The sequence below is a fragment of the Penicillium citrinum genome, assembly GCF_028827155.1.
Source record: "Penicillium citrinum strain IBT 23319 chromosome Unknown utg000008l:1.0-2707905.0:1.0-2709502.0, whole genome shotgun sequence".
In the NCBI taxonomy this organism is placed as follows: domain Eukaryota; kingdom Fungi; phylum Ascomycota; class Eurotiomycetes; order Eurotiales; family Aspergillaceae; genus Penicillium; species Penicillium citrinum.
Genome location: NW_026622693.1, coordinates 1336713 through 1361857, shown reverse-complemented (window position 1 = coordinate 1361857; position 25145 = coordinate 1336713). Strand labels below are relative to the sequence as shown.

Below are 25145 nucleotides of genomic sequence, written 5' to 3'. Positions count from 1 at the left end.
GATGGGAATTTGTATTCTTTAATTTCAAGAGCGCCTCAGAAAAAACACAAAAAAGGATATGTGTACAGAAATCGTGCAACTTCACGGGACAAGATATTTTGACGGGTTTTGACTCAATCAAGCCTTAGCCACTCGCTCAGCCTCCAACTCCCGCTCTGCTTGTTGGTAGTACTTGGCGGTATCCACACCATGCTATAAGAAAGACGTTAGAACGGTTAAAACCGAGGAACATGCTAATTGAATGCAACTCACCTGGTCGTGGTTGGCGAAGTTGGCCCAGGGGACAACGTGGATGAACAGCGAGGAGTAACGGGAGTTACGCGCAGCAACACCCTGCAGGTAAGAGGACATCTGAGAGACGCCGTAAAGAGGCTCACCCTTCTTGACCTTGTCGACCATCTCGCGCATGTCCATCTCAACTTCCCTCTTGTTCTCGGTGAATCCGTAGAAACGGTCTGTAAACAAACGTAAGTCTCCAATGCGAGTGATGAGGCGGGGAGAGAGAAGTCGAAAAGAAAAAAACGTACTGGCAGATCGCTGATACAGAACGTGAAGACCACCGACGATGCCAATTGTGGCTGCGAGACGCATAATGGGAGAGAAACCATTACGGCCGATACCCGAGGGGCTTAGTTTCTCCATGGCCCAGAACGCAAGAGGGGAGGTTGCGGCCATTCCACCAGCCAGGGCGTAGTCGGAGTTCCGAGCATATCCGAACACACGACGAATGTGTCTAACAAATTGGTGAGTATTCGATCCACAGCATGACATTCAAAGGCAGAGGGAGGGTCTTTTCATACGGGTCGGTGTCAATGACCTATCGAGAATGTTAGCTTAGTGCGCCAATGGCATGTAAAGTCAGGATCAAATCATACAGGATAGTCGGACGAAGCGACCTTGGGCGGCACAACGGCCACGGCCGTCTTAGGATCGGAAGCCATCTTCAAGATTGCGCGGAGGTGGGATTGCGGGTGCAATTGCAGAGTCAAGTTCGGAACATGGGAAGTTGGATGTTACGTAATCAGCGAGGAGGAGGAATCTAGCCTAATAAGGAATAGCGTGGATCGTGGATTACCCGCGCTGTGATTGGCTGATTGAGACGCGCCTTCCACGCGTGGAGAAGCGCGGACTTTCGACAGCAACTTGCACTTACACTTCCACTTGCATTTGAACTGCCATTCTCATTCTCATTGTCGTTGTTCTTGTCAACAGAGATCATGACTGTGTCACCAGAGCGAGCCGGATCACCGACGAATTTAGACGAACTATTCGATTATGATGTCGGTTTGGAGGATATCTTTGGAAACAACAATTCCAATGCCGATCAGACAAAGTCCAAACCACAGACCGGAGACCCGACATCATTAGGTCTGGATGAAGAGGTGAAAGTCACAAAGAAGCGTCAACCAGTAGCGAAGCTAGATGAGAACCGGTAGGGATATCACATCACTACAAAATCAGAGATTCTCACTGACCGAATCATATCAGTCTTTTATCACAAGCCGGAATTCCAAAACTACGAAAAGCAGCAAAACAGAAACTCCGATTTAAAGGGAAAGGGCATGAGGTACGATCATAAGAAAAGACTAGCAGGGGCTACCTGCAAATTGAGCTGGACTGAACTAATCCATGAGTTACTGAGCAGTTCTCCGACGCAGCCCGTCTTCTAAACTTCTACCAACTCTGGCTCGACGACTTATTTCCCCGCGCCAAATTTGCCGACGGCTTATCCATGATCGAGAAATTAGGCCACACAAAACGAATTCAAACAATGAGACGAGAATGGATTGAAGAAGAGAAGCCGAAACTATATACCGAGCCCGAAGCCGAAGCCACAATTGACTCAATCGAACTTCCCACGAGACTTTCTTCGAATCAGAATGGACCAACTAATGGACAGACGGAAGGACAAGCAGATTCAGCAGATGACCCGGAACAACTCTTCATGCCAGACCCAGAAGGAAGTGCCCAACAACCAGTCACTGCTAGCCATCCCGAGCCCGACGATGATGATCTAGAGGATCTTCTTCGGGAACAAGAAGAGGAAATGACAGGGTTTCAACAACACACATCTGAGGCTCATAAGAATAATCTGGGACCCAGGGACGACTTTGATGCTGAATACGAAGCTATGAATGAAATGGGGCTGTAATGCTAATGCCAACATATACCTAGATTAATCAACACTACTTACAATGTGCGAATAAAGTACTACTTTACCTCTACAGAACATTCCAAAAAAAAACACAGTAAAGCATTATAAAATAAATGAGGCAGGAACTTCATTATTATAGTTGACATGTCGAGCTGGATTGTAAGAATGGAGCTAATATCACATTGTGCGCAGATTTGAAGATATTCGAAACAGGGGGATGAGAAAAGTGCAGAAGAATCTCCACTGCCTTAGACATGACAGAGGCGAAAGGGCGGAGAGACAAGAAAAGAAATCGAGACATTGGTCATTTTTTACTCCGTAGCCGGACAAGTGAAAACGGAGAATTGGCCACCAGCACCAGCCCAGTTCAATTGCTTTCCACGAACAGCGGTGTTATCGATGATAGTGGCAACTTCAATGTCGTCCTGAGTGCCCTGGCCAGTTTGGTAGGTGGCCGAGAAACCCCAGGACCAAGCTTTTCCATCAGCATCAATGACCAGGGAATGGTCTGAAGCGGCGGCAATATCCTTGGCGTTGATGCCAGGAATCTGAGTTGGCTGGATCAAGATACGGGGACGACCACGCTCATCCTTGATGACAGAGTCATCAGCAAGAGTGTCAACCTTCAGTCCGCTCTGGAAGCCATCCAGACGGCCCCAGACCAAACACTTGCCATCAGCGGTGCGACCCATAGAATGGTGAGAGCCACCGCAAAGCTGAACGATATCTTTATTCGTAAGCGATTCGACGATGGTAGGGTGGACAATTGCAGCTTCATCATCACCTGCACCCTCTCGGATAGCAGTTGCGCCGAAGCTGTTTAGACCCCATGAATACACGCTACCGGTAGCAGCAATGGCGAAGGAGTGGTAGGAACCGCAACCGATGGAGACAACCTTCTTACGGATGCCGAATTCCCGAGGCTGAAGTCCATGCAACTTGTTGCGCTCCACGATTCTTCGGCCAAGCTGGTTCTGCTGACCAGATCCCCATGAGAAAACCTTGCCCTTTTCGTTCAGCGCAAGAACATGGTTGGCACCACAGGCCAGGTATGTGATCTTCTTCAGGGAGGGAATGAGGATTGGGGTCATTTGAACGCGGTGGGTTTCGTCGAAGCCAAGGATACCATCGTTGCTCTGTAAGAAAATGAATAGCAGTTAGCAATCTCTTCAACCATCAATTATGGACGGAATATCTCGGAATCACTTACTCGGAAGGTTCCCCAACCGTAAACAAGACCATCATCAGTCAAGGCAAAGCTTGCACTATCCGCAGCAGCAACTTGGACAAAAACTGTATCCTTGGGGAAGGAAGCCTCGGGGATTGCTGTAGGAGTGGATTCACGAGGATTCAAGCCACTATCTTCATCATCCGAGTCCGAGTCACTGCCAGCATCCATATCCTTGTATCCACCATCCCACTCAGTAGATCTACCCAGAGCACCTTGATCATTGACACCCCAAGTATAAATCTGATTGTCGTGAGTCAATGCCACGCAGTGCATACCACCAACAGCAACCTGCACCACGCCAACCTTGTCCGCAGCAAGAAGTTGATTGAGACGCGGTCGCTTCACATCAATCACATTCTTAGCTGTTCCCAGACCAAGCTCACCAGAGCTTCCTTCACCACAAACAAAAACATTCAAACGTGTTGTAGGGGCCTTGTTAATGACGGTCTTAGGCGCTTTAGGCTTCGGCTCACGAGGCTGAGTCGTACGAGGCTTCTTAATTTCACGAGGTTTCTTCTCTTCTTGAACCTTCTCCTCAACTTCATCAGCCTTGCGCTTCCTAGACGCGCCAGTAGTGCCGGTAGTACTAGTCTTGGTCGTCTTACGCGACTTATCAACAGTCTCCTTTTTGGTAGTCACCTTAGCAGGCTTTGTCGCGGTTTCAGTCTCCATCTTCTTAGGACGTCCCCGGCCAGGAGTAGCCTTGGTGGTAGCTTTAGATGTAGCTGTAGCTGTAGCTGTAGCTTTGGCGGCAGTAGACTTAGGCTTAGGCGCGGAAGTGGATGACTTCGCGGTCTTGGGCGCAGTGGCCTTAGTAGAGGAAGAAGCCTTAGCGGCAGGAGTGGACTTTTTCGGAGGCATTGCGCTAAGGAATGCTATAAAAGCAGAAAAGGGGGTGGGAGGATGAGGTTGATTGGAATGAGTGGAAACAAAGACGCGACAAAGCGGAAGAAAAAAAAAGGCGGAAAAAAGTAAATAACAGCGACATTCCCGCCTTACCTAAGGTACTTTATTCACTATAGATCAGGAGCAAATTAATTCACAATTGATATTTAATTGTTCATGTTTAATAAATGAGTGAATTAGTATGCATGTCATTGATTCTTATTATATTACTGTATATCTCTATTCATGTTCCCAGTCATTCAGTTCGGCTCGTGCGGCCGGATTTTACCGCACATGATGACGTTCTGCCCTAACGGCGTCCATTTTACATCACGCGGATTCAAGGCAGCATTGGGATTTCCTTCTTGGTCTAATTTGGAGTGTGGACTGACACTCACACCACCACGACCAAGATACGTGGGAGCCACAGTCACAATAATCGAGTCGATGAAGTTGGTATATTCGGGATTGAGAAGTTCACTAAGAACAGTTCCTCCACCTTCAATCATGACACTTTTGATTCCTTCAGAGGCCAGAGCTCGAAGAACGCCCTCCCAGTTTAATCGCCAATGTTGATTATACTCCACAATCCGGAGGAAATCTCCACCGTAGCCCTTGAGCATCATGAGAGTTTGTGGATTGATTTGGGCTCCGGGTGACACCACCACCCAGGGAGCTTTGCCTTTGCCTTCGACTGCTGTTCGTAGCATTCGACAATCCGGATGAACCGGCCATCGTCCTGTGGGGTCCATAACTACAGGTCGTGGCTGCCACATCCTTCCTAGTCCACCAAATCCTCCAGCTCCCTCTAGGCGACAATTGAGACCCGGGTTATCAGCAAGTACAGTACCCACGCCGATTAAGATAGCATCGTGGCGAGAACGAAGGTAATGTGTCATCAATTTGGCTTCAGGTCCAGAGAGAACGGTCTGCATGCCCGCTCGAAGAGAGATCTTCGAATCCATAGATGAGGCGTAGGATAATGTGACATGAGGAAGCTTGCGACGATCCGTATGGTTCGGGAGATAAGGCTGTAAGAAATCCAGCGAGAATTGAGGGAAAGCAAGAATATCAGGAGGTAAAGCATGGGCCGGACTCAAAGAGAACGGTTGTGTCGAGGTCATTCCGTTATTGCGCTCAGCACTTTGAGCCTTAACGATTCCATGACCCTTTTGATACTCATAACCTTCATGAGGAATGAGCTTAACCTCAGGATTTTGAATCCGCCATTTAGCAGAAACATTCCTTACATCTGTAACCGTCATAAATCGACCCCCTGCTTCCTGAAGTTTCTCCGGATCTTCTTGAAATTTAGTAAATATAGACGAAGGAAGATACCCCTTCACAGATTCTTTCCGCGCATATTCCATCAACCCCGAATTACGCTTCACTCGATCGATAAAATCAAGGTCATGAGAATGAACGCTACAGCTTCCAGGGGTTCGAGCGATAGTCACAGTTGAGTATGCGCCTTCGAAGCGAACAACCTTGATCTGAAAATTGCAAATACCCCCCCTCCCGCACACGTTTCTTTCGCGGACGTTTCCCTTCTGGTAGAGGGCGAGTCTCGGACGTACGATGTGTCGGACGTCGTAACCGACACATATAGTAATCTGTCGTGCAGTGACCCTCTTTACTGGCATTTGATCTTTGTTTCACCCATACATTGTCGATGAATGGCCAATAGGTTTCGAACTCCTCAAGACTGATCTCAATTGGATCCGTACATTCGAATAGTACCCGACGAATCCTTGAGAGATTTGGAGGATTATTAATTAAGCCACAACCTGAATGGCTTTCTGGTCTTGTAAATTCTGTCTCTTCTGGGTTTCCCGCTGTGTCGCTGGCCTCGGCTTGTTTGGCTTGTTTCTCCAGCGCGCCGGACAGGTTCATTGGTGTTGCGGGTTGTTCTGGGTGAATATCCTCTCCCATCGCTTCATGTGCAACAGGAGGTGGGATTTCGGGCTCTGGAACTGATCCTCCATCTTGAATTTGCGTTGTAGTGATCCCATCTGTGGAGGTCGTCTCATTGCCCAATTCTATTGACCATGTGCTTGGATCTGTCGCGGGGTGCTCCATTTTGCACTACAAGCTGGAGTGTACATCAAGTCGTGACACTCTGGTATAAAATTACCGGTTGGTGAGGCCGGTAATCATCGGGGTGGTGAATATAAAAAATTCCATGCGTTACAGAAAGCTTAAGAGCGCAACGGCGAAATGGAGAGATTACCCAGAGGCTTGGCACGCGCAGTGGGACCACACTCTTCTACCGGGTACGCCGAGGCAGACTCGACACATTCAACGGAATCAAATACAGTGATCTAGTACAATGGTGTAAGGGAAACTATTGGGATTTTAAAAAAATACTTATGATTCAAAATTTTTACGGTACGGGAGGGATTTGCGGTTGGCTCCTACTGTAAAGAAAATTTCCCTCTCCTACAAGGTAGCCCGCATAACAACCTCATGATCTTGATCCTCATGATCTGAACTTCGACGATTGCCACCAGTGATAGGCATAGGGATACTAAAACGGGGGTAATTGAAGTGGGAAAGTACCTTATCTCTAAGCGGTTTCTTGTCTCCCGCGGGTCGGCTATATTGGTGCTATTGACTCAAGTAGCCAGCCGTTTTATAGATCGGAATAGGCACAATATACACCCATGCCTATTTTTACGTGTGGAGAAATGGGTGCAAAGGGAATGAGAGACTTTTTCAAATGCTACGTGGTACTTGGTACTCGACGCCTTACGATGAAACTCACAGCAGGATGTTGATGCTTCATAGGATAGTATATAGATCAGGTAGAATAGCAATTGCACAATCGAAATATATATTACGAGATTCGCAGAAGTAGCACAGTTAATGGATGAATTCAGCGATACTGTCTAATTTGAATATAATACTGTCACCAGTATATATATTTCATGCTATTTAATAATGAAGATTTTATTCGAAAGATAGTCTAAAGTACTTTGTAGCAATCCCGCGAAGTACCTAATACTCTATCATGTCCTAGAATGGACGGGGTTGACCTTCTTCACTCATAAGCAGTCATATATTCAAAGCGGAAAACATTATTCATCAATCAGCACCAAGTGGTCGAGCAGTAACTCGACTAACTCATCTTCCTTGGTCTAGTGGTCATGATTTCCGCTTGTCATTAACACTGATAAGCGCGGGAGACCGGGGTTCGATTCCCCGAGGGAGAGTTCTTTTTTGCGTATTGTTTTTGCACTCCTTTACTATATATCTTTATCACCTTGTTTTTATAATCTTATATTTATACCTTTCGTTATATAACTCTGGAACGCTTTCCGAACTATATAAATCCCTTGAAACAATGTACCCTTTTATTGAAAATGCCAGCCTCGTATCAGCCTTGCTGTATTCAGATAGCCTCTCCACCAGAACCAGATAGTCCTGATAGCCTTGCTAATATCAACGAACGAGAAGCGCCTCATCAATGGCAATCTCATATCTCTCACTAAGATAAGAGAAAAAGAACAAAAGGCGGAACCACTCCGCAGATGATCGGTACCCATTCGTCGAGTCCAAAAATATACAAACTATACACTTAATGCCCCAATCGAATTAAGAGTATCACAACTGCTCCACCATAGATGCGCGGGGTTGTCCGCTCTACATGCCTATCACGAGTCATACATCCATTCCGATTCCGCATCAAAAGGTTCCACGATAAACCCCTCACGCGGGGGGGTTTATGTCCAGCCGATACAAAAGCATAATTCCTTTTTCCAAATTCTTCCACCCTAATATCTTCTTTCGACCCACTCCCAATTTCAAACCATCAAGAATCACACTACAACTACCAGATATACTACTACTTCCGAATTTCCACGGAAAGATGACAATTGAAGATTGGCAAGTCAAAGCGCAGAAAGGCAAGGACCTTTTGCATAATTCGGTACCGAAACAATGGCTTGTCCCTACCGAACAACTGCCGTCGGTTACACAGAAGAATGTGACCGACTTTCCGAGGCAGAGTGGTCTCTTAACTGAGCGTGAGATTATAATCACGGAATCATCAGCTACAGAGCTAGTCAAGGGAATGGGGAAGGGTGGATTAACTGCCGAGGAGGTTGTTGTGGCATTTCTTAAGCGCTCTGTATTGGGACATCAACTGGTAAGAACGAAATGAACTGCTTTAAGGAATGATATACTAAGTTGATTAAGTTGAACTTCGCGACTGAGTTTCTAGCCGAGGAGGCTATTGCTCGAGCTAAAGAGCTTGATGAATATTATAAAAAGACGGGAAAACTGATCGGGCCGCTGGTGAGTTGTAAAATGTGATTTTGATAATGTATCAGGCTGTTGATAAGCATGATACAGCATGGCGTGCCAATCAGTGTAAAGGAACATGTCGGGTTCAAAAACAAGACCTGTCACACTGGCTATGTCGCCTGGTTAGTTCTGTCCGCCTATTCCAAGGAAACAAAACACCACTGAACGATAATGCTGTAACAGGGTTGACAGAGTTGTCAATGAAGATGCGCATCTTCTCCAATTGCTACATAAAGCCGGTGCAGTCTTCCATGTTCGAACTAATCAGCCACAAGCTCTGATGGTATGTCTCCAACTGTTCATCACAAATTAATATCCATATTAATGCAATCACCAGCACCTGTGCTCCGAGAACAATATCACAGGAAAAACACATAACCCTTACAACCGTACCTTAACACCCGGCGGCTCTTCCGGCGGCGAAGGCGCTGCACTAGGTTTCCGCTGCTCTCCACTTGGAATCGGAACTGATATCGGTGGTTCTATCCGTGGACCAGCCGCATTCTGTGGCGGATATGGCTTCAAGCCTACTTCTATGCGGAACCCTATGGTGGGAATCCACGTCGCTGCCCTTGGTCAGGAGTCCATCCATGGCGTTGTGGGTCCAATGGGCCCTGCTTCAATTGAGGATTTGGAATTATTCCAAAAGGCTGTACTTGAACAAGAGCCATGGGAGAATGAAACTTCTCTCGTTCCTCTGCCCTGGAAGACTATTACTCCGAATCGTGATATCACAGTTGCTATCATGTGGGATGATGGGTATGTTATCCAGCTCAACACCCGATAAGCGATTGCTAATAATGGCAGTGTTGTTCGTCCACATCCTCCTGTTACCCGTGGACTCCAACTGGCGAAAGAAAAGCTCGTGGCAGCCGGTATCAAAGTTATTGACTGGGAACCATATAAACATGAAAAAGCATGGGGTATAATTGTAAGACTCCATCTTAAATAAGAAACAGAGCATATACTGACAGACTCAAAGTCCACCCTCTATTATCCCGATGCCGCCGGTCTTCAACGCCAAATGCTTCGTAAATCAGGAGAGCCAGCCCTGCCACTAAGTGAATGGGCATTTTCATATGGACCTCCAAATCCACTAACCCACCACGAAACCTGGGATCTACAATTCAAGCGTGACGTCTACCGCGACGAGTATAACGCACTCCTCAAAAGCCGAGGAGTTGACTTCATAATTTCCCCCAATTACCCCGGCGTTGCCGCCGTGATGGGTGAGTCTCATTACTGGAATTATACTGCAATCTGGAATTTACTGGATTTCCCGGCCGTGACGTTCCCATCTGGTTTGAAGGTTGATTTGAACTTGGATGCTGTGACGGAGGAATATAAGAGCTATGTTCCTCGAAATGCTGCTGATGAGAAGGAATGGAGGAGATATGAGGGCCCTGAGAGATATGAAAATGCACCTATTGCGTTACAAGTTGCTGGTCGGCACTTTAAGGACGAGGAGACACTGGCAGCGTCGAAGATCTTGGAAGAGATCATTCGGGATGGGAAGAAGGGACCCGCTATTTGAATAGTATGACTTTGAATAATGAGAGGGTGGGCTCTGTTAAGTGCCGACGAATTTTTCAAGTTAGTTACAAAGCGGACTTTATAGCAGTTGCCTTCACTGTGTAAGCAATCATCAAGTATGTCTTTTTGCTACTAATATTATCCGCCAATGTTTGGACTGCGGGATAACTTCTCTATATAAACTACATGGTATATGTTGTATAGTTTCCAAATCTCCAGTCTTATAAATTATGACAGTATTTTTCAGAAAGGGACTAGGAATTACCAGATCCTAGGGTAACTAAGACCGACATTAGAGTGTACACCTTCCAATCTAAGCACCTTCCAGGTGTATCTATATAGACGTCCCTTCCCAACAACAACAATAAACAAAGTGCCCCATCTGCTCTCTCCCACCTCTTTTTCTTTTCATTCCACATCTTAATCTGGCCTTATGCGTAGGGACCCACTAGACCTACCCAGAGACAGACAAAAAGCTACAGGTTTGCATCTCCAGAATTCCTTTTTGTGACCGTATTAAATGGAAGGACACTAACAAAGATCTAGCGGAGTGACCTATGTTCAAAGTGTATTAGATGGAGGACTTATTTATCCCGATGGTTTAACTATGTGATTGTTGAAATGAAAGTACCGGCCGTCAATGAACATACATGGAAGGGCTTTTGAAATGCAACAAGGCTTGGAAATCTTGAATGCACTTTGATTTCAACCAATCTCGGTGATACCGTGAGGGTTAGACTTGGCTGTTAGTTAGCATTTTTGTCATACAGCATACCTCGAATGCTTGAAGCACATACGTTTCATACCGAGTTTATTGAACCAAGTTACTCAGGCTAAACCTGCATGTGACGTTCGACATATCCAAGAACATACATATGGAGTTTTTGGCTTTGTGGTAGCGATTTTGATCATCCTGAGTAGTCGCGATTGGAAGAAGAAGAGAGACGACAGAGAATTACAATATAGAAGATACATTGTGAAAGGGATGCTTACATTTCGAAAGTTGTTTATACTGTTACTTTGTTTACGGTACTTAATAGACGTAATCGATACAGTATCCATACTGTAACATGAATATAAGTGTTGAATCATTGTTTTTACTACTAGAACCATTATCTTATTTTTTTTGGATAATTATTTCTACAAATTGAGGTTGAACATCTCGGTATGGATCTTCTATACTTATCCTGGTATATTCATATAAATGGATTATATCCCCGATCATTGGTACCTACTTGGATAGCTACTCTGCATTTGAACTGACATTCCATAAGATTACAATAATCTTATCCAGTGTAGACGACACATAATATCAACAATCTGATTAGATATGCTCATCTAGAATTGGAAGTATAATGATTCAAGCAAAAGAAAAGGTGATTCTTTTAATAAAAATCGTCGATTGCGCCGATCTGGTCTTTGCTACGCTGCATCGCTGCGGCGACACTACTATATTGCCAGGATGTGTTCTAGACACTGCAGAGATGCATCATAGCAAACACCAGACATTCTCCTGAGTCTACTGAGCATGAATCATGATACATTTTGGTATCGTGACTGCCATTGCTTTTATTGAACTAGAAATCTGTATCTTACGTCGTGTATGAACGAAACACGTGGGAACCTCATAAGAAATGAAAGTGAAAGAGTTTAGACCATGTCCAGCGCTATCCTAAAATTATCTCAAGAGATATTATCTCGGATTGTTCAAAGAGATCAAAAATTCCGCGAGGATACTGCGAAGTTCGTTGTGTTTTTTTTTCAAGGGGGTCAGGAACTCTGGCTGGGAGAGCATGGGCCACTAGATCAGTTAGATCTGGGTGTGAATCGACCATGGGCCTCATGATTCTTGTAGAACTTTCACTGAAGGCGGCATCAGATTGAAAGCTCTCTTGAAAGTATGTAATCATGCATCCGTCCAACTAGGTAATTGCCCGAGATACAATGTTGTTAGCCATGGAGTTGTCTGTTAACCGGGCTCTGATATGAATCCCCTGCAGGATCTCGGACTCGGACAAGGTTTGCTGGAGTGATATTTGCGAACTCATGGACGAATTATGGCGACTATGTTCTCGATAGCCTGTTGATTGCCTTGGTGTAATACATCCGTCCGATGGGGCCCGCCAGAAAGTACAACGGGATTCTTCCCCACCCCAATGATAATTCGCGCACGCTGTAAGACTGCCAAACATTACACATGCCAAAGGGACCATTAGCTTGCTTGCAATTTTGACAAGAGTGTGATGGTTTTTGACCCTGATTCACTGAAATCAATGCGAGATTGTCTCTAATTATCTACCCATTTACTAGGCGCCACTTTGCAAAAGCTAGTTCAATAGAAGTACACAACTAAGGTAGGTACTCTTCCTTCTACCGTTCTTTGTGCCACGTCTTTGAGAGAGGAATTGTAAACAGAAAATTATATATCTATTGGAACAGGCTGCTCAATCAAAACAATCATCAAATAATACTCTTGTATATCTCTGTGGTTCCAATGTAATTCGAACACGATATAGAAATGATTTGTCTCAAAGCTCCAAGACTAAGAATTTCAAAAAGCTCTTAAAAATCTACAAATTGTTCATGGATTCTAGTTCATAACCTGCACGACTTTTGACCTAACTTCATTCAACGCCTTCTCCAAACATCTCCTCTCCATACACCTGATTCAATTCATATCAACGACACAACGAATGCAACCACCCTCTTTCATAAGACCAAATGATTCATTGAGACGGCTAAGAGGTAACCGGTGCGTGATGAATTCATCGACCTTTAGCTCCCCATTGAGATAGTCGTCAACTAGACCAGGTAGTTGTGTACGACCCTTCACGCCCCCAAATGCACAGCCACGCCAAGTTCGACCGGTAACGAGTTGGAAAGCTATAATCCTTTCAGCAAGTATTCAATGCAGGAAGTGTGCGAATAAGAAACTTACGTCTTGTCTTAATCTCCTGACCCGCAGCCGCAACGCCAATAACAATACTCTCACCCCATCCCTTATGACAAGCCTCAAGGGCAGTTCGCATCACAGTGACATTACCGGTACAGTCGAATGTATAATCACACCCACCATCTGTAATATCAACCAAATGCTCTTGAAGAAGCTTGTTGCGAGGTACCTTAGTCGGATTGATAAACTCCGTAGCCCCGAATTTGCGTGCCCAGAATTCCTTCGAATCATTCAGATCAATAGCAATGATCCTTTTAGCCTTCTGCTTAACCGCTCCTTGTATGATAGACAATCCAACACATCCTGTACCGAAAACAGCGATTGTCGAACCCTCTTCTATCTTGGCCGTCACAACAGCTGCGCCGTATCCCGTTGTGATTCCACAACCAAGCAGGCAAGATCGGTCTGTATCAATTCGATCTGTGACGGCGACAACGGAGATATCTGCGAGAACGGTATACTGCGAGAACGTCGAACAGCCCATGAAGTGTAGAATATCCTTTCCACGAGCTCGGAAACGCGAAGTTCCATCAGGCATCACGCCTTTACCTTGAGTGTCGCGAATCTTGCCGCAGAGGTTTGTTTTCCCAGATCGACAGAACTTGCACTCGCCACATTCAGGAGTGCTTTTTTAGTTAGCACATGATAAGTAGAAGAAGCACCTATGTGGTATCTTCATGTTGACTCACTATAGAGCGATAACATAATCTCCAGGCTTGACATTAGTTACTCCCAGACCAACAGATTCCACGATACCAGCACCCTCGTGACCGAGAATAGATGGGAATGCGCCTTCTGGGTCAGCGCCGGAGAGGGTATATTGGTCTAATATCATAAGTATACTGCGTTTTTGTATAGGCGGTCGAATAGCATACCTGTGTGGCACACTCCAGTATGGAGGACTTTCATACGCACCTCATGTGCTTTAGGGGGCGCTACTTCGACATCTTCTAAGGATAGAGGTTCCTTCGCATTCCACGCAATCGCAGCCTTTATTTATCGAAATTAGTACGATTGTTCTCTGACTTTCTAATGTGTCCTTGATCAAGATCCTCGATGAACCGCTATCGATTCTCCTTGTCTGACTCTCGACCTCGCTTACCTTGCATGTAATTGTCTGAATGAATCACATTAGCTTCTATGTCCTCACCGGAAATCAACAAAAGCAAGAAACTTGTATACCTTTCCGACCGTACTCGCCATATTAACAATTTTGGATACTCGAATCAGGACTATAGACAGGATACAATGCACCTAATCCAGGTCGACTTGAACGTATAGCCTCAACTCGATGAATATGTAAAAGAATAAAAAGTTGCGTGTGCTTTTTCCCCGTCTAATCTAAGATGACAGCTCCCTGTCATTAGTGAGGAGTCTTCCCCCGCATGAGGGGGAAATCTGGACGATATCGGCCAATCTTCCCGAGATTTGGTGGATTTTCATGCGGAGAGATTGAGGAGAAGCTCAAGTTGGCCGTGGACAATTCAATTGTTGCTTATCTTTTCCGAGTTTTCCCGTTATCATTCGAGTATTCTTTAAATTCTTTAAATGCGGGTGGTTTGTTTTACTATATCTGGTTATGGGATGACGATTATAGATCGTGAGTCACCTCATCGAGATGTGCGGTGGAGATATTCTCCATGTTGATCGAAACTTTGGAATGAATGAATATTGATTCTTAGTCTATTCAATGCCAATTTACTGGTTGAACATCGGTCTTGATTGCTGATCGCTAGGGTTTTATAGATCACTCTTTAATCTTTCAAATTCTCGGTCACGGCCGGTGTATAGCCGTTCAAGAGTTCCCAAACTCCAGATTTTATATTGAATGCACAATTGCTGATCACCCTCAACCCACTGACAGAGATTACAATGCATCATGGGAATTTCCCAACTGAATCCTGCTTCACCACTTTCACATCCTGCAGAATACCGCCCTTCAAATCCAGTCTGCCGCTAATTCTTTTTGCGGAGGCGAAGGATCGTATAACTCACCCCGAACCTCATGATTCCTTTCCAGTTCACTCGTTTCGCGACCGACCCATTCAATTCAGTATGGTAACGGTCTAGGAACCATTGGATGTTCTTCTCGTTGCTTAATATAAGACCTTGATCGATGACGTTGGTAGAAAAGCCATATCAATCCGAGAACTAAAAGAAGTCCACAAGCACCACCGGCCACACCATCCGCAGTTGCACATTTATTTGGATCTGGCTTCGGTGCTTAGGGAGGGTCAGTTCCATGACAGAAATGAAGGAGACGAAAAAGGGAACATACTCGGAGACGTCTGCAAATTCGCTATACATAAACTCGCATTCCTTCGCACAAGACTCTCCTCACATCCATAAGAGGTATATGCCCAATTATTCTTATCGCTAATCCAAAAACCAGCCTGGTCTTTCTTACAACAGAAGTATTGAGCATGAGACCATGAATTTCACGTTGAATTGGCGCAGTCATACGGGACTGGTCCCGTATCCGTGATATGCGCATTACTTTGCTCTTTATCACCGTAGTTCACGGGTGACAGTATCCCTGGACAACATATCACACACGATACCAAGTTGTATTCGCCATCTCTGATTCGAATCATTCGCTAATCCAACAAGTTGGGTGTCCGGTTTGAATGTTCCCGGACATGGAATCGGAGGAGGGAGTGGTGGGTAGGTAGGTGGTTACGACGTGGAGTGATTCCATCAAAATATCCACGCTACGGAGTAAAAGGTAAATATCAACCTTGAGGCTGTCGGGTAGGAGCTTGAGAATATCAAAATTAAAGCGGGACTCTCGGTGCGAACCTTGTCAATGCCTTGTTAAAGTGGTTCCGAGATTGTAGATCTTTATCTGTAAAGATTAGGGATGAGGGCGTTGACCATGCGCAATTTTGATACGTTGTTGTTCCTTTCTTGCCATTTAAAGTATTTGTTGTCTTATAACGAGAAGGAAAGATTATTTTGAACAGATTAGGGACTTGTGTAGAGGGATTATGGCCTATGTCGTACTCACTATCGATCGTGGATTGACTCGGGCCTCGCACTAAAATAATTTTACGAAGAGCCTCGTTGATTAAGATTGAACACTGATATAGAAGTTTTGTGGATACTGGCAATACTTAGTTAGCGCATCATATCAAAGCTGTATTTTATAAAGATATTTGGCTTGGTGCAGAGCTGAGAATTGTCTACAGATTTATGCAGGTCGAGGTTTATGGGGGATTCTAAAGTGGAGTAAAACAAAGGTGTAAGATCTAATCCTCATTCTTCATCTAAGTTTTAATGTATAGCAAAGACATGACTTGTTAAATGGGTATATGCATGAAAAGAAACCACGAACTATCTCAATCGCATCTCTGGAATTGGGAAGTGAGAAGAAGGGCCACGTAAACCAAGAATCAAGGGCCGTCTTGCGGCCCTACGAATCGATCAATCTAGATCGTTCCTAATATCAAACAGTTTAACCGTACGGTTTCCACTTTATCATCTATGACGTCTCTCAGATTCGAACGATGTGAATCCATCGATTCCAAATCCATCTTTCCCACCTGTGCGAAAGTACTCAGCCACCACGCCAACAGCATAACAAGATGCTCCAAAAGCGGAACCAGTGAGAATCACTCTGCGAATCGTATTCCAGAGCCTGGAATTCTCCTTTATTCCGGGCGCTGATCCATGTGACTGGCCCGCGCGAGAGGAACCAGAGCTATAAGACTCTTTTGAAGCGAGCTGCTTCGATCCGACGAGTTAGGAATTTCAGAATAACAAGCTTCACTGCCTACTCACCTTAGAGGTGGAAGGACCAGAGGAGAGCTCTGATGAATCGTAAGAGTCATGGCGAATGTATTTCGCAATATCGGCGTGAATGGCCTCCTGTCGCGCAGCGACTTCGGGGGATATAATAGGAGTGATTTTGGCCGTGGAAGACCTTTTAAAGACAATGATGTCGCCTCCACCAGTGGCGATTTCATAACCATCTTGCTGCATTTGTTCGAAGTAGGGGACAAATTTGGCAGGGTTATGGAGACGTGAGAGAACCTTGTGTGGTGCAACGGGTTCGTTGGCGCCGAAGAAAGAGTCTGCTTCAGAGCTGGCTACCTTTGAAGCGGCTGCATCGTATGCGAGGATTCGAAATGGCGCAGAACTGGCATTCTTGGAGCTCGTTTTGATGAAATCGCCTACACGGTCTTCGACGCCATCATATTGGATATCTGAAGCGTAACGAGCCCGAATATCACTTGCTTGTAACGGGCTCACGTCTTCGGTCTCCCTATAGAGACCGGCAGCGGCAGCTTCAGAAACTAGCTTGGCATCCAATTCGTTACCTGGGGTGCAGTCCATGGTCAGAGGAGCCTGCGTGGCTTTGGTGGTATCGGCGAGTTTTGATGGCTTTTCCGCTGTTTTGGCGGAAGCGGAGTCGACTGCGAATAGCGCTTCTAGCTCGCTGCCAGGGGAACAATCAATACTCTCGGGTCGATTGATACCTGCGACCGAGGACTCCGGGGCTCGAGAGGGACGAGTTTCAGTATCGGGAACAATCTTTGCCTCCACCTCGCTGCTAGGAGCACATTCGATTTGTGATGTTGCAACAGAAGACTCATAGAGATCGGTAAGGTTGAGCTGAGTCGCAAATTTGGCCTCTAATTCTTCGCCAGGAGGACAATCAACGGAAATACTAGTGTATGTTCCGCTCGACTGAGGGTTGAAAGCATTCAAAGGGCGACTTCGGTTTTCGCGAGCGGCAGAGCTAGAGGCGAATAGGGCCTCAAGCTCACTGCCTGGCGCACATTCCATATTGCCGCTGGTTTCCAGGTCAGAGTTGGGAATAAAGTGTTTAGCACTTTTCTTGACTTTGAAAGTTTCTACCTGTGGCTGTTTTGTCTCCACAGACTCCGACACAAAAAGAGCCTCCAACTCACTGCCTGGGCTGCAGGAAATGTTGATGTTGGGTTTACGGGCGGATTCTACCCCATGTTCAACGCCAGTAATTGTGGGGTTCTCCAATGCTGCTGAGTCGGACTTGTAGAGAGCCTCCATCTCGGCACCAGGCGGGCAGTCAACAGATTGGGAGTCGACCATAGCAGAAGTCTTATTGTGCTCAGGAACAGTTGGGTTCGAGACTAGTTTCGCCTCAACTTCGCTACCCGGCGGGCAATCAACAGAGGCCTTGATACCCTCGATATGTGATTCCACGGGAGGCTTCGGTACCATGCGACCACTGATGGGATCGTATTGCAGGCTATCTGGGTTGCCGAGGGAGCTGGATGACGGGGAATGTGCGAAGTTGAAGTCTTGGAGATGGGCTTTGGCTGGTTCCGAGTGAGCGGGTTCCTCCTCAACAAAAGACCACAAGAAGCTCGGCCAGCGAGCATTGTTTTGCTCCATATAGGAGGCACCCAGTCTACGACCGAAAAGCATATTGCAATGTTCTTCCTCCATGGGCTTTTTCGTGGAGGATATCTGCCTCGCCATCTGCTCATGTTCAGCATCCCAGAAACTATTGTCTCGCCCAGACGAGAGTTCGGAAAAGCTGGAACGTGAGCGATGCCAGTATCCAATGCCCCAACCAGCAACGCGATGGGTCGTTGCAGGCCAATCCTCACGGGCGTCTGTTTTGCGGCGACAATTTGCTTGGGGGTGACGGTGGTATCTGTCAATACGACGAGAGATGCGCTCGCTTTTGTCTTTGTTTCCAGCGTGGTAGCTACGGGCACAGCCCAATATGCTCCGACTGTGTGATGTGTTTGAAGTCACTAGTTGCGAGAGGGCAGGACGTGTAACGCCAACCCCGGCGGCGCGGGGTATTTTGATGGAAGAACTCATGATGAACAGTATAGGCTTAGATGGAAGGAGGTGAAGAATAGCGTGCTAGGGATTCTGACTCGACTGGTTGTATCAACAAGCGAATTATTCGAGATACAGGATAGTTCACGTGGGGATTGAAGAGCACTAAAGCAGTCGATCATATCCACTCGAAATCACGAACGGTAATCACGTTGCGGGGAAGTGGGCACCAGGTCCACTTAGACGCAGCACTATCCAATATGCTGTCAAAGGTATGCTGTTCTGTAGTTTGCAAGTGCAAACCCAAACCAAATGCTCTATTTAAAAGAAAAGCAAAAAGGAGGCAGAGGATGGCCTTCAAGTAACTCCTGGTTGAATGCCTTCAGGAGGAGAGTCTTCCGGCTGGAGTGGAGACTCGACTAGGGCATATGCGGGGTCGGCCAATCACAGTGCGATCCCCGCAACCCTGTGCTGCGTATGTAAGCAGAACACAGACTGTTCTGATAGTCTGACGTCACGGTGTGCCATGTGATAGTGGGCTGTGATTGGCCAGTCGAGGGTTATCAGTCCCCTTTGGGACTAGCCTGGAACGCTCGTCGGGATTCCATCGTCATCGCCCAATACTTCGAAGCTGCACCCGGCGGGTCTTCCCTCCTTAGGCTGCCTCCTTTGGATGATTATCCTTGATCGATGATGTCGATTGATGCCGGCCGGTCACCCATTCCGCACACTTCCAGAAATGGGTTGGAGGCCTAGCCTACCCTGGCCTACTGTATGTACAGCGTCACTAGGAATGACGATGTAATTGGCCCAGAATCGAAGACCCTCTATCCCTTCTTCTCGACAGAGTACACCTCGGTCTTCCGCCATTTCTAGTTCCTCGGTAGCCACACCAACACTCCATTTAAAGCGATGGGCTGTTTCTTGAGCCGTGACCGCTCGACCGAAAATCGACCAGTCCCATGGGACTGACTCCTCGGGTGGGAATTGACGCAATTCTTCCATCCAGTCCTGCAATTGCCGTACGGTCTTATCATCGCTCCAGTCATATCGTTGAACCACTAAGAGTCCACTTTTAAAACGACGTAGGCGGACTGGCAACTTCAGCTTCTCCCAAAGTTCTGCCGCTCGCTGGAAATCCGATGGACTGACGAGCTCGACGCCGTTCCGGGATCGATTAAACACCGCCCAGAGATCAATCAAGCTCATAATGCCGCCTTCTCGCTGTAAAATGCCTTGACGGTCATCTGTAAGATACTCTGCCAGATTGCGTGACAATTCCGAGAGATAAAGGTTCTCGGAACCCGAACTCAACATGTCCTTCGTTGTCACCATTCCTAGGGCTGCCGCAGATTCAGATAGTACCGCATTTGTTTCGGCAGAGCCTTCATATGTAGAAGCCATTCCTGACTCTCGAGCCAGAGTCTCTGCCAGGGCAACAATCTGCTTCGCAGAAGCCATTAAAGCCTCCAGATCTTCAAATGCGTTCCCGATCACCAATTGATTGTTCATACGAGCCTCTAGCCCTCGTTGCTCGAGACCCGCGATACCAACTGCGGATACACGAGGTGCTGCAGGTTGAGGACTCTCGAGAGCGGCCGTAGCAGGGAGAATACTAGGTGACGCAGTAGCTTGTGCCGGTGCAGGTACTGGAGGAGCATTCTGAAGTAGCCATTTCCTTTGCACGAGAGCATCCTTGAGTCTCTCATGGAAGGTCTTTTCACCACCATCCCGGAATGATAATTTGATGCTCTCGCTCACTTCTGTGTTCGTGCTGCGTGTCTGCTGAAAGAATGGAGCCGGTGAACCTGCACGGTTCCCATCTCTTTCCATTTGCGAGGCTGTGCCCTTTGGTATTAATGGTGCGCCACATATCTCGCACTCGATCAATGATGGGTGATTGACAAAGGTGCACCGAGGACAACACACTGATCCACGACTGTTTGAATCATTCCTCTCACTGCCTGCTGTAGTACTTTCTTCTGCTCCTAATTGAACGGCGCTAGATGTAGCAGGTTCACGACTTGCTGCAGCACTAATTGCGGCTTTTAATACCGTTGTAAATGGTGGCTTTATCCCACATGCTAGGCATGGCGGTAGGTTGGTTGCAGCTGTTGCTGTAGCTGCATCAAAATTGGAGGGAACTGGATTGGAGAATGTACAAATTGGACAAATCCAGGTGGCATTTATCGGCTGTGGTGACGGCGATGGCGATATACCAGTTTGTGGAAGTGGGGAACGAGCTGCGGGGTGAAGAGTGGATTGCTGAGGGATAGCAGGGCTTGATGTTGCACTTCGAGACTTGTCCGTCTTGCTATTTTGAGGCTTAGGATGAATGATAATTTTAGGCGATGACTTCAAGAAACGTGCCTATTACACAAGAAATTGTGTTAGTCGAATATGTCACTTCCCCGCATGCAATCAGTCAAAAGCTTCGAACCTGATACTCTGCTCGATCAATTTCTTTTAAATCAATCCCAACACAATATTTGCGTGGCTCTTCGGTTGCCACATAGCAGACACGGTGAGAGGTTAAATAAGCGTGACCATTTTGGTAATTAGGGATCTTATATTTGCTGTTTTTATATCAGTACATATAGCTCAACGCGAATGTAGTTTCACTCACCCTTCATATAACCCCACTGCATCTTGAACAAAGAGAAGAGTCTCGTCGGGTAACAACAAAGGCCGTAATGCCGTTGTCAGGTCCAGAGACTTGAAAAACATCTAGGAAAATCACACGGCGCATCACCAGCCCCAAGTCCAAGTCTAGCTCCCACCTTGAAGCAGACGGAGAAGTTCCCGCGATAACACGAGATAGGCGTCGGGTTTCGGAGAAGCAGAATATCCGAAGAAAGTAAGCGAACTTCGTATGGCAGGCGCGATCGACCGCCAACACGCAGTTTCCCACAGACTCGGAAGTGCAGTCGATGACCTCCTCTTCTTCCTCGTCTTCTTCTTCTCTTCTCTCCCCTCATCAACCATCGTAGTCACTCTTATCTCCGCCACAAATTTTGTTCCTTTTTTCTTTTTTCTTCCCCGCTGTGATCTTTTCCTTTTACCTCCCTTCTGCCTGTCATCTATCTCCCTTCCCTTTAGACATCCGGCAATGAACTCGAGCGTCCCACCGTGGCGTGCGACTGCTTCAGCACCCTCTTCGAACCCTGTTCCTTTTCCAACTGGTAAGTCCTGTTCCACGGTTGAGAGTGATACCGAAGGAGTCTTTGAACTGCTGTCTTTGTTCCGTTCTAATGCTAACCATACAAACCCTCTCATAGCCACTCCTGCCTATATCCCAGTACAAGCACGCCGTAGTCTGGCCCATCATAACAAAGCATCTCATTCAGCCGCAGCCGGATACGCTCCTCAACCTACTATGCCAGCTGCGGAACCAGATTCGCGACCCCGAGTGGAGTTCCCACCGGCGGTCCGCAGCTACGTACAACGATGTTTTGCCCCCGAGAACCAGGTTGCCAGTGTGGGAACCCAAGAGATGCAAGAAAAACTCCGCTTCGTCATCACTGATGCCGCTGAGAACCATAAATTGGATATGATCGACTGGGAGCGACTAGCCCTACCACAAGTCATGATCCAGAATGAACGCAACAAGATCTTGGCCAACCCAAGTGTCTCGCACTGGGGCATGTCCAGTCAACCGTCCTCCCCGGGAGACGCTTCACGCAAGCGAAAATCCACCGACATCCATCAAATGGAGAACAACTCCCCACCATGGAGAAAAGCTAACAATCGCAATCGTTTTGAAGACAGAGTCACTCACCCCTCCACAGAAAAGCGCGCCCGTATGACCACAGATGACTCGAGTAAGTCAAAAGCTAATCTGGAGATGAGGAGGAGACGTTTCGAAGGTGCCGGTGCCAGCTACAGAAATTCGGGTACCTCCTCGCCAGTCGATTCTCCGGCACGCAGTGAACCCGACCAAGGACCCGTCATTGGACGATGCCAGAAATTGGAGAAGAACTATTTCCGCTTGACCTCTGCCCCGAACCCGGATACCGTCCGTCCATTGCCAGTTCTCCGGAAGACCTTGGATCTCCTGAAGAAGAAATGGAAACAAGAGAGCAACTACACCTACATCTGTGATCAGTTCAAGTCCCTCCGCCAGGATCTCACAGTTCAGCACATCCGAACCGAGTTCACGGTAACCGTGTACGAGATCCACGCGCGTATCGCCTTGGAGAAAGGGGATCTCGGTGAGTATAATCAGTGCCAGACTCAACTCCGGGTTCTGTATGCGCAATCGCTAGGTGGGAATCCGACAGAGTTCAAGGCGTATCGTATCCTCTATTTCATTTACACCCGCAACTGGACTGCTATGAACGATGCTCTAGCCGATGTGACTGCAGCAGATAAGAAAACGGAAGCTGTCAAGCATGCCCTCGACGTGCGCTCCGCGTTGGCGTTGGGAAACTATCACCGTTTCTTCCTGCTGTACCTCGAGACGCCCAACATGGGTGCCTATTTGATGGACATGTTTGTCGGTCGCGAGCGCTTGTCCGCTCTGGCTGCTATTTGCAAAGCGTGAGTCAATCTAAGTCACTAGATATCCTGGTCAAGTACTAATTAAGCCATAGGTACAAGCCAGACGTGAACATCCGTTTCATCACCGAGGAGCTTGGCTTTGAGTCGGATGAGCAGACGGCCCGTTTCATCTTAGATCACTCCCCAGCGGAGCTGCTCGAGGAAAAGAACGGGTCTGTTAGACTCTTGACCGGAAAGGCTGGGCTCGTTTTCGAACAGGCTAAGGCGGAAGCCAACCGAGTCGTCGACATCAAAGGGCAAATCTAACCTAGGCCCGTTACCCTCAACCCACCTCTTCCGTCCAGGAACGGAGCAGATATACAATTAATCACCCCCTAGGCTGGTCCCTGGCACCCGGCTTCTCCATAATCATCATCATCATGCGTCACCTCTCATGACACCAGTCATCTTTTCGATATCGACGGCCCTTTCACCCCATTTTCACCCCTAGCGACAGGCGTTTGGTACCAAAAATCGTCCCACATTTCATCCCGGAGTTATGTTGCGTGGCATTTGGTTTATATCTTTTCTTTTCTCCCATCTATCCCCCGGTCTTTTTTGTCTTGTTTCAAGCATTGTGCAGCATAGTTCAGACCAGAGGTAAAAGGCTTGATCCTCGTATGGAGCTTTTGCGCTGTGTCGGCTGTATTAATGAGCGGGTGTCGCAGGCGCACCCAAGTAGATATTGATCCATTTGAAGTATATCCAAGCAAATGCATTCATTAAAATCACTCGTTGTTGCTGATAGTAGTAATATGATAGCCGATGGTAACAGAACATTGATATCAGACAATTTCTTTTTAATACCCTCCCATCTCAAATGACACATTGCAGCAAGGATATATCCACAAATTTTCGTCTTCAGAGGCAATAGATTCAATCAAGAACTGAATATTTTTCCTAGCAGGGGATTCAAGTTCAAGCTAATTGCTTGGATCTTCTGAATATTAAGACTTAGAGCCCCAATTGGAATCGGGCCTAACAGATATTATCTTGATCTACTTTGTTCTACATAGTACATATGTATACAGCGTAGATATATCCAACCACCTCTATTAGACCTCGGAAGTTTTCGGCCTCATACCAAAAAGATATTCCAATTTTACATTCACTCAAAGAGTACACGTACGTACGTATACCCCAGAGACATATATGAAACAAAAGTACGAATCCTCCCGAGTCCCTATTTTAAGACACAATCCCGATTCTAGACCAGATAAGACTACCTCCGTGATCATCTCCACAAGCAGTGGATCAACTCCATTCCAGTTGCTGCCCGATCTCCGAGGCATATTGCCACCCAACTGTGCAGATGGGTAGATGTACAGTACAAGTAGAATTATGATTTCAGGGAAGATGAATATAATCTCCACTATACAAATTGGAGATCCTTCGTCTACTTACAGTAATTGCTCGCTACCGCAGGGACATAGCTTTTAGCCACTATAAATCCACGGAACATAAACCCCGCCACGGTGGGTCATTGCGCGTGGCAGCCGTGGGTTGGAATGCGCAAGACGAGATATAACTGGTTCAGGTTGACCGTTGTCGCCTTCCAGAAATTCGCTTCAGCTGAATTTCCTTGGTTCTGGCCGCTTTGCCCTCGAGGTAAGCCCGCGGCCACTTCATGTACCTGTCTGGCTCACCCCTTTGAGGATCCATGGTATGATGAGGGGGGGAGGGGAGAAGGGAAATTAGATGTATCGGTTTGGAGTGGAGTTTATAGATCATTTGTATACTGTAAGTACATACGGGTTTGAGTGGTA

At 46.8% G+C, this 25145-nt stretch overlaps 9 protein-coding genes across 9 annotated transcripts; 3 read left to right on the top strand and 6 right to left on the bottom strand.

Annotated features, from left to right (window-relative positions):
• Positions 1-117: 117 nt before the first annotated feature.
• N7469_008968 (putative NADH-ubiquinone oxidoreductase 21 kDa subunit) lies at positions 118-995 on the bottom strand (the record flags this gene model as incomplete). The annotated part of the gene is made up of 5 exons (XM_056647886.1): positions 876-995; positions 801-817; positions 528-733; positions 253-455; positions 118-192 (listed from the first exon to the last, which is right to left on the bottom strand). The coding sequence occupies exons 1-5, from the start codon at positions 939-941 to the stop codon at positions 118-120; spliced, it is 567 nt and encodes a 188-aa protein (XP_056497651.1). The 5' UTR covers positions 942-995.
• A 222-nt stretch (positions 996-1217) lies between these two features.
• Positions 1218-2152, top strand: N7469_008967 (Chromosome segregation in meiosis protein 3; the record flags this gene model as incomplete). The annotated part of the gene is made up of 3 exons (XM_056647885.1): positions 1218-1432; positions 1489-1567; positions 1646-2152. 3 exons carry the CDS (start codon positions 1218-1220, stop codon positions 2150-2152), a joined length of 801 nt encoding a protein of 266 aa, XP_056497650.1.
• Positions 2153-2466: 314 nt separating this feature from the next.
• N7469_008966 (RCC1 domain-containing protein) lies at positions 2467-4247 on the bottom strand (the record flags this gene model as incomplete). The annotated part of the gene is made up of 2 exons (XM_056647884.1): positions 2467-3291; positions 3366-4247. The coding sequence occupies 2 exons, from the start codon at positions 4245-4247 to the stop codon at positions 2467-2469; spliced, it is 1707 nt and encodes a 568-aa protein (XP_056497649.1).
• A 284-nt stretch (positions 4248-4531) lies between these two features.
• Positions 4532-6350, bottom strand: N7469_008965 (RibD family protein; the record flags this gene model as incomplete). Its single annotated transcript, XM_056647883.1, has 2 exons — positions 4532-5764; positions 5796-6350. The coding sequence occupies 2 exons, from the start codon at positions 6348-6350 to the stop codon at positions 4532-4534; spliced, it is 1788 nt and encodes a 595-aa protein (XP_056497648.1).
• A 1789-nt stretch (positions 6351-8139) lies between these two features.
• N7469_008964 (uncharacterized protein) lies at positions 8140-10110 on the top strand (the record flags this gene model as incomplete). Its single annotated transcript, XM_056647882.1, has 7 exons — positions 8140-8418; positions 8469-8567; positions 8625-8698; positions 8760-8859; positions 8914-9335; positions 9384-9507; positions 9559-10110. The coding sequence occupies 7 exons, from the start codon at positions 8140-8142 to the stop codon at positions 10108-10110; spliced, it is 1650 nt and encodes a 549-aa protein (XP_056497647.1).
• Positions 10111-12777: 2667 nt separating this feature from the next.
• Positions 12778-14265, bottom strand: N7469_008963 (S-(hydroxymethyl)glutathione dehydrogenase/class III alcohol dehydrogenase; the record flags this gene model as incomplete). The annotated part of the gene is made up of 6 exons (XM_056647881.1): positions 12778-12992; positions 13048-13688; positions 13752-13887; positions 13938-14052; positions 14165-14179; positions 14245-14265. 6 exons carry the CDS (start codon positions 14263-14265, stop codon positions 12778-12780), a joined length of 1143 nt encoding a protein of 380 aa, XP_056497646.1.
• A 2274-nt stretch (positions 14266-16539) lies between these two features.
• On the bottom strand, positions 16540-18879 carry N7469_008962 (uncharacterized protein; the record flags this gene model as incomplete). The annotated part of the gene is made up of 2 exons (XM_056647880.1): positions 16540-16785; positions 16843-18879. 2 exons carry the CDS (start codon positions 18877-18879, stop codon positions 16540-16542), a joined length of 2283 nt encoding a protein of 760 aa, XP_056497645.1.
• Positions 18880-19554: 675 nt separating this feature from the next.
• Positions 19555-21567, bottom strand: N7469_008961 (ESCRT-II subunit protein VPS36; the record flags this gene model as incomplete). Its single annotated transcript, XM_056647879.1, has 3 exons — positions 19555-21210; positions 21281-21416; positions 21467-21567. The coding sequence occupies 3 exons, from the start codon at positions 21565-21567 to the stop codon at positions 19555-19557; spliced, it is 1893 nt and encodes a 630-aa protein (XP_056497644.1).
• A 382-nt stretch (positions 21568-21949) lies between these two features.
• N7469_008960 (uncharacterized protein) lies at positions 21950-23646 on the top strand (the record flags this gene model as incomplete). The annotated part of the gene is made up of 3 exons (XM_056647878.1): positions 21950-22022; positions 22119-23379; positions 23433-23646. The coding sequence occupies 3 exons, from the start codon at positions 21950-21952 to the stop codon at positions 23644-23646; spliced, it is 1548 nt and encodes a 515-aa protein (XP_056497643.1).
• Between the last annotated feature and the right edge of the window lie 1499 nt (positions 23647-25145).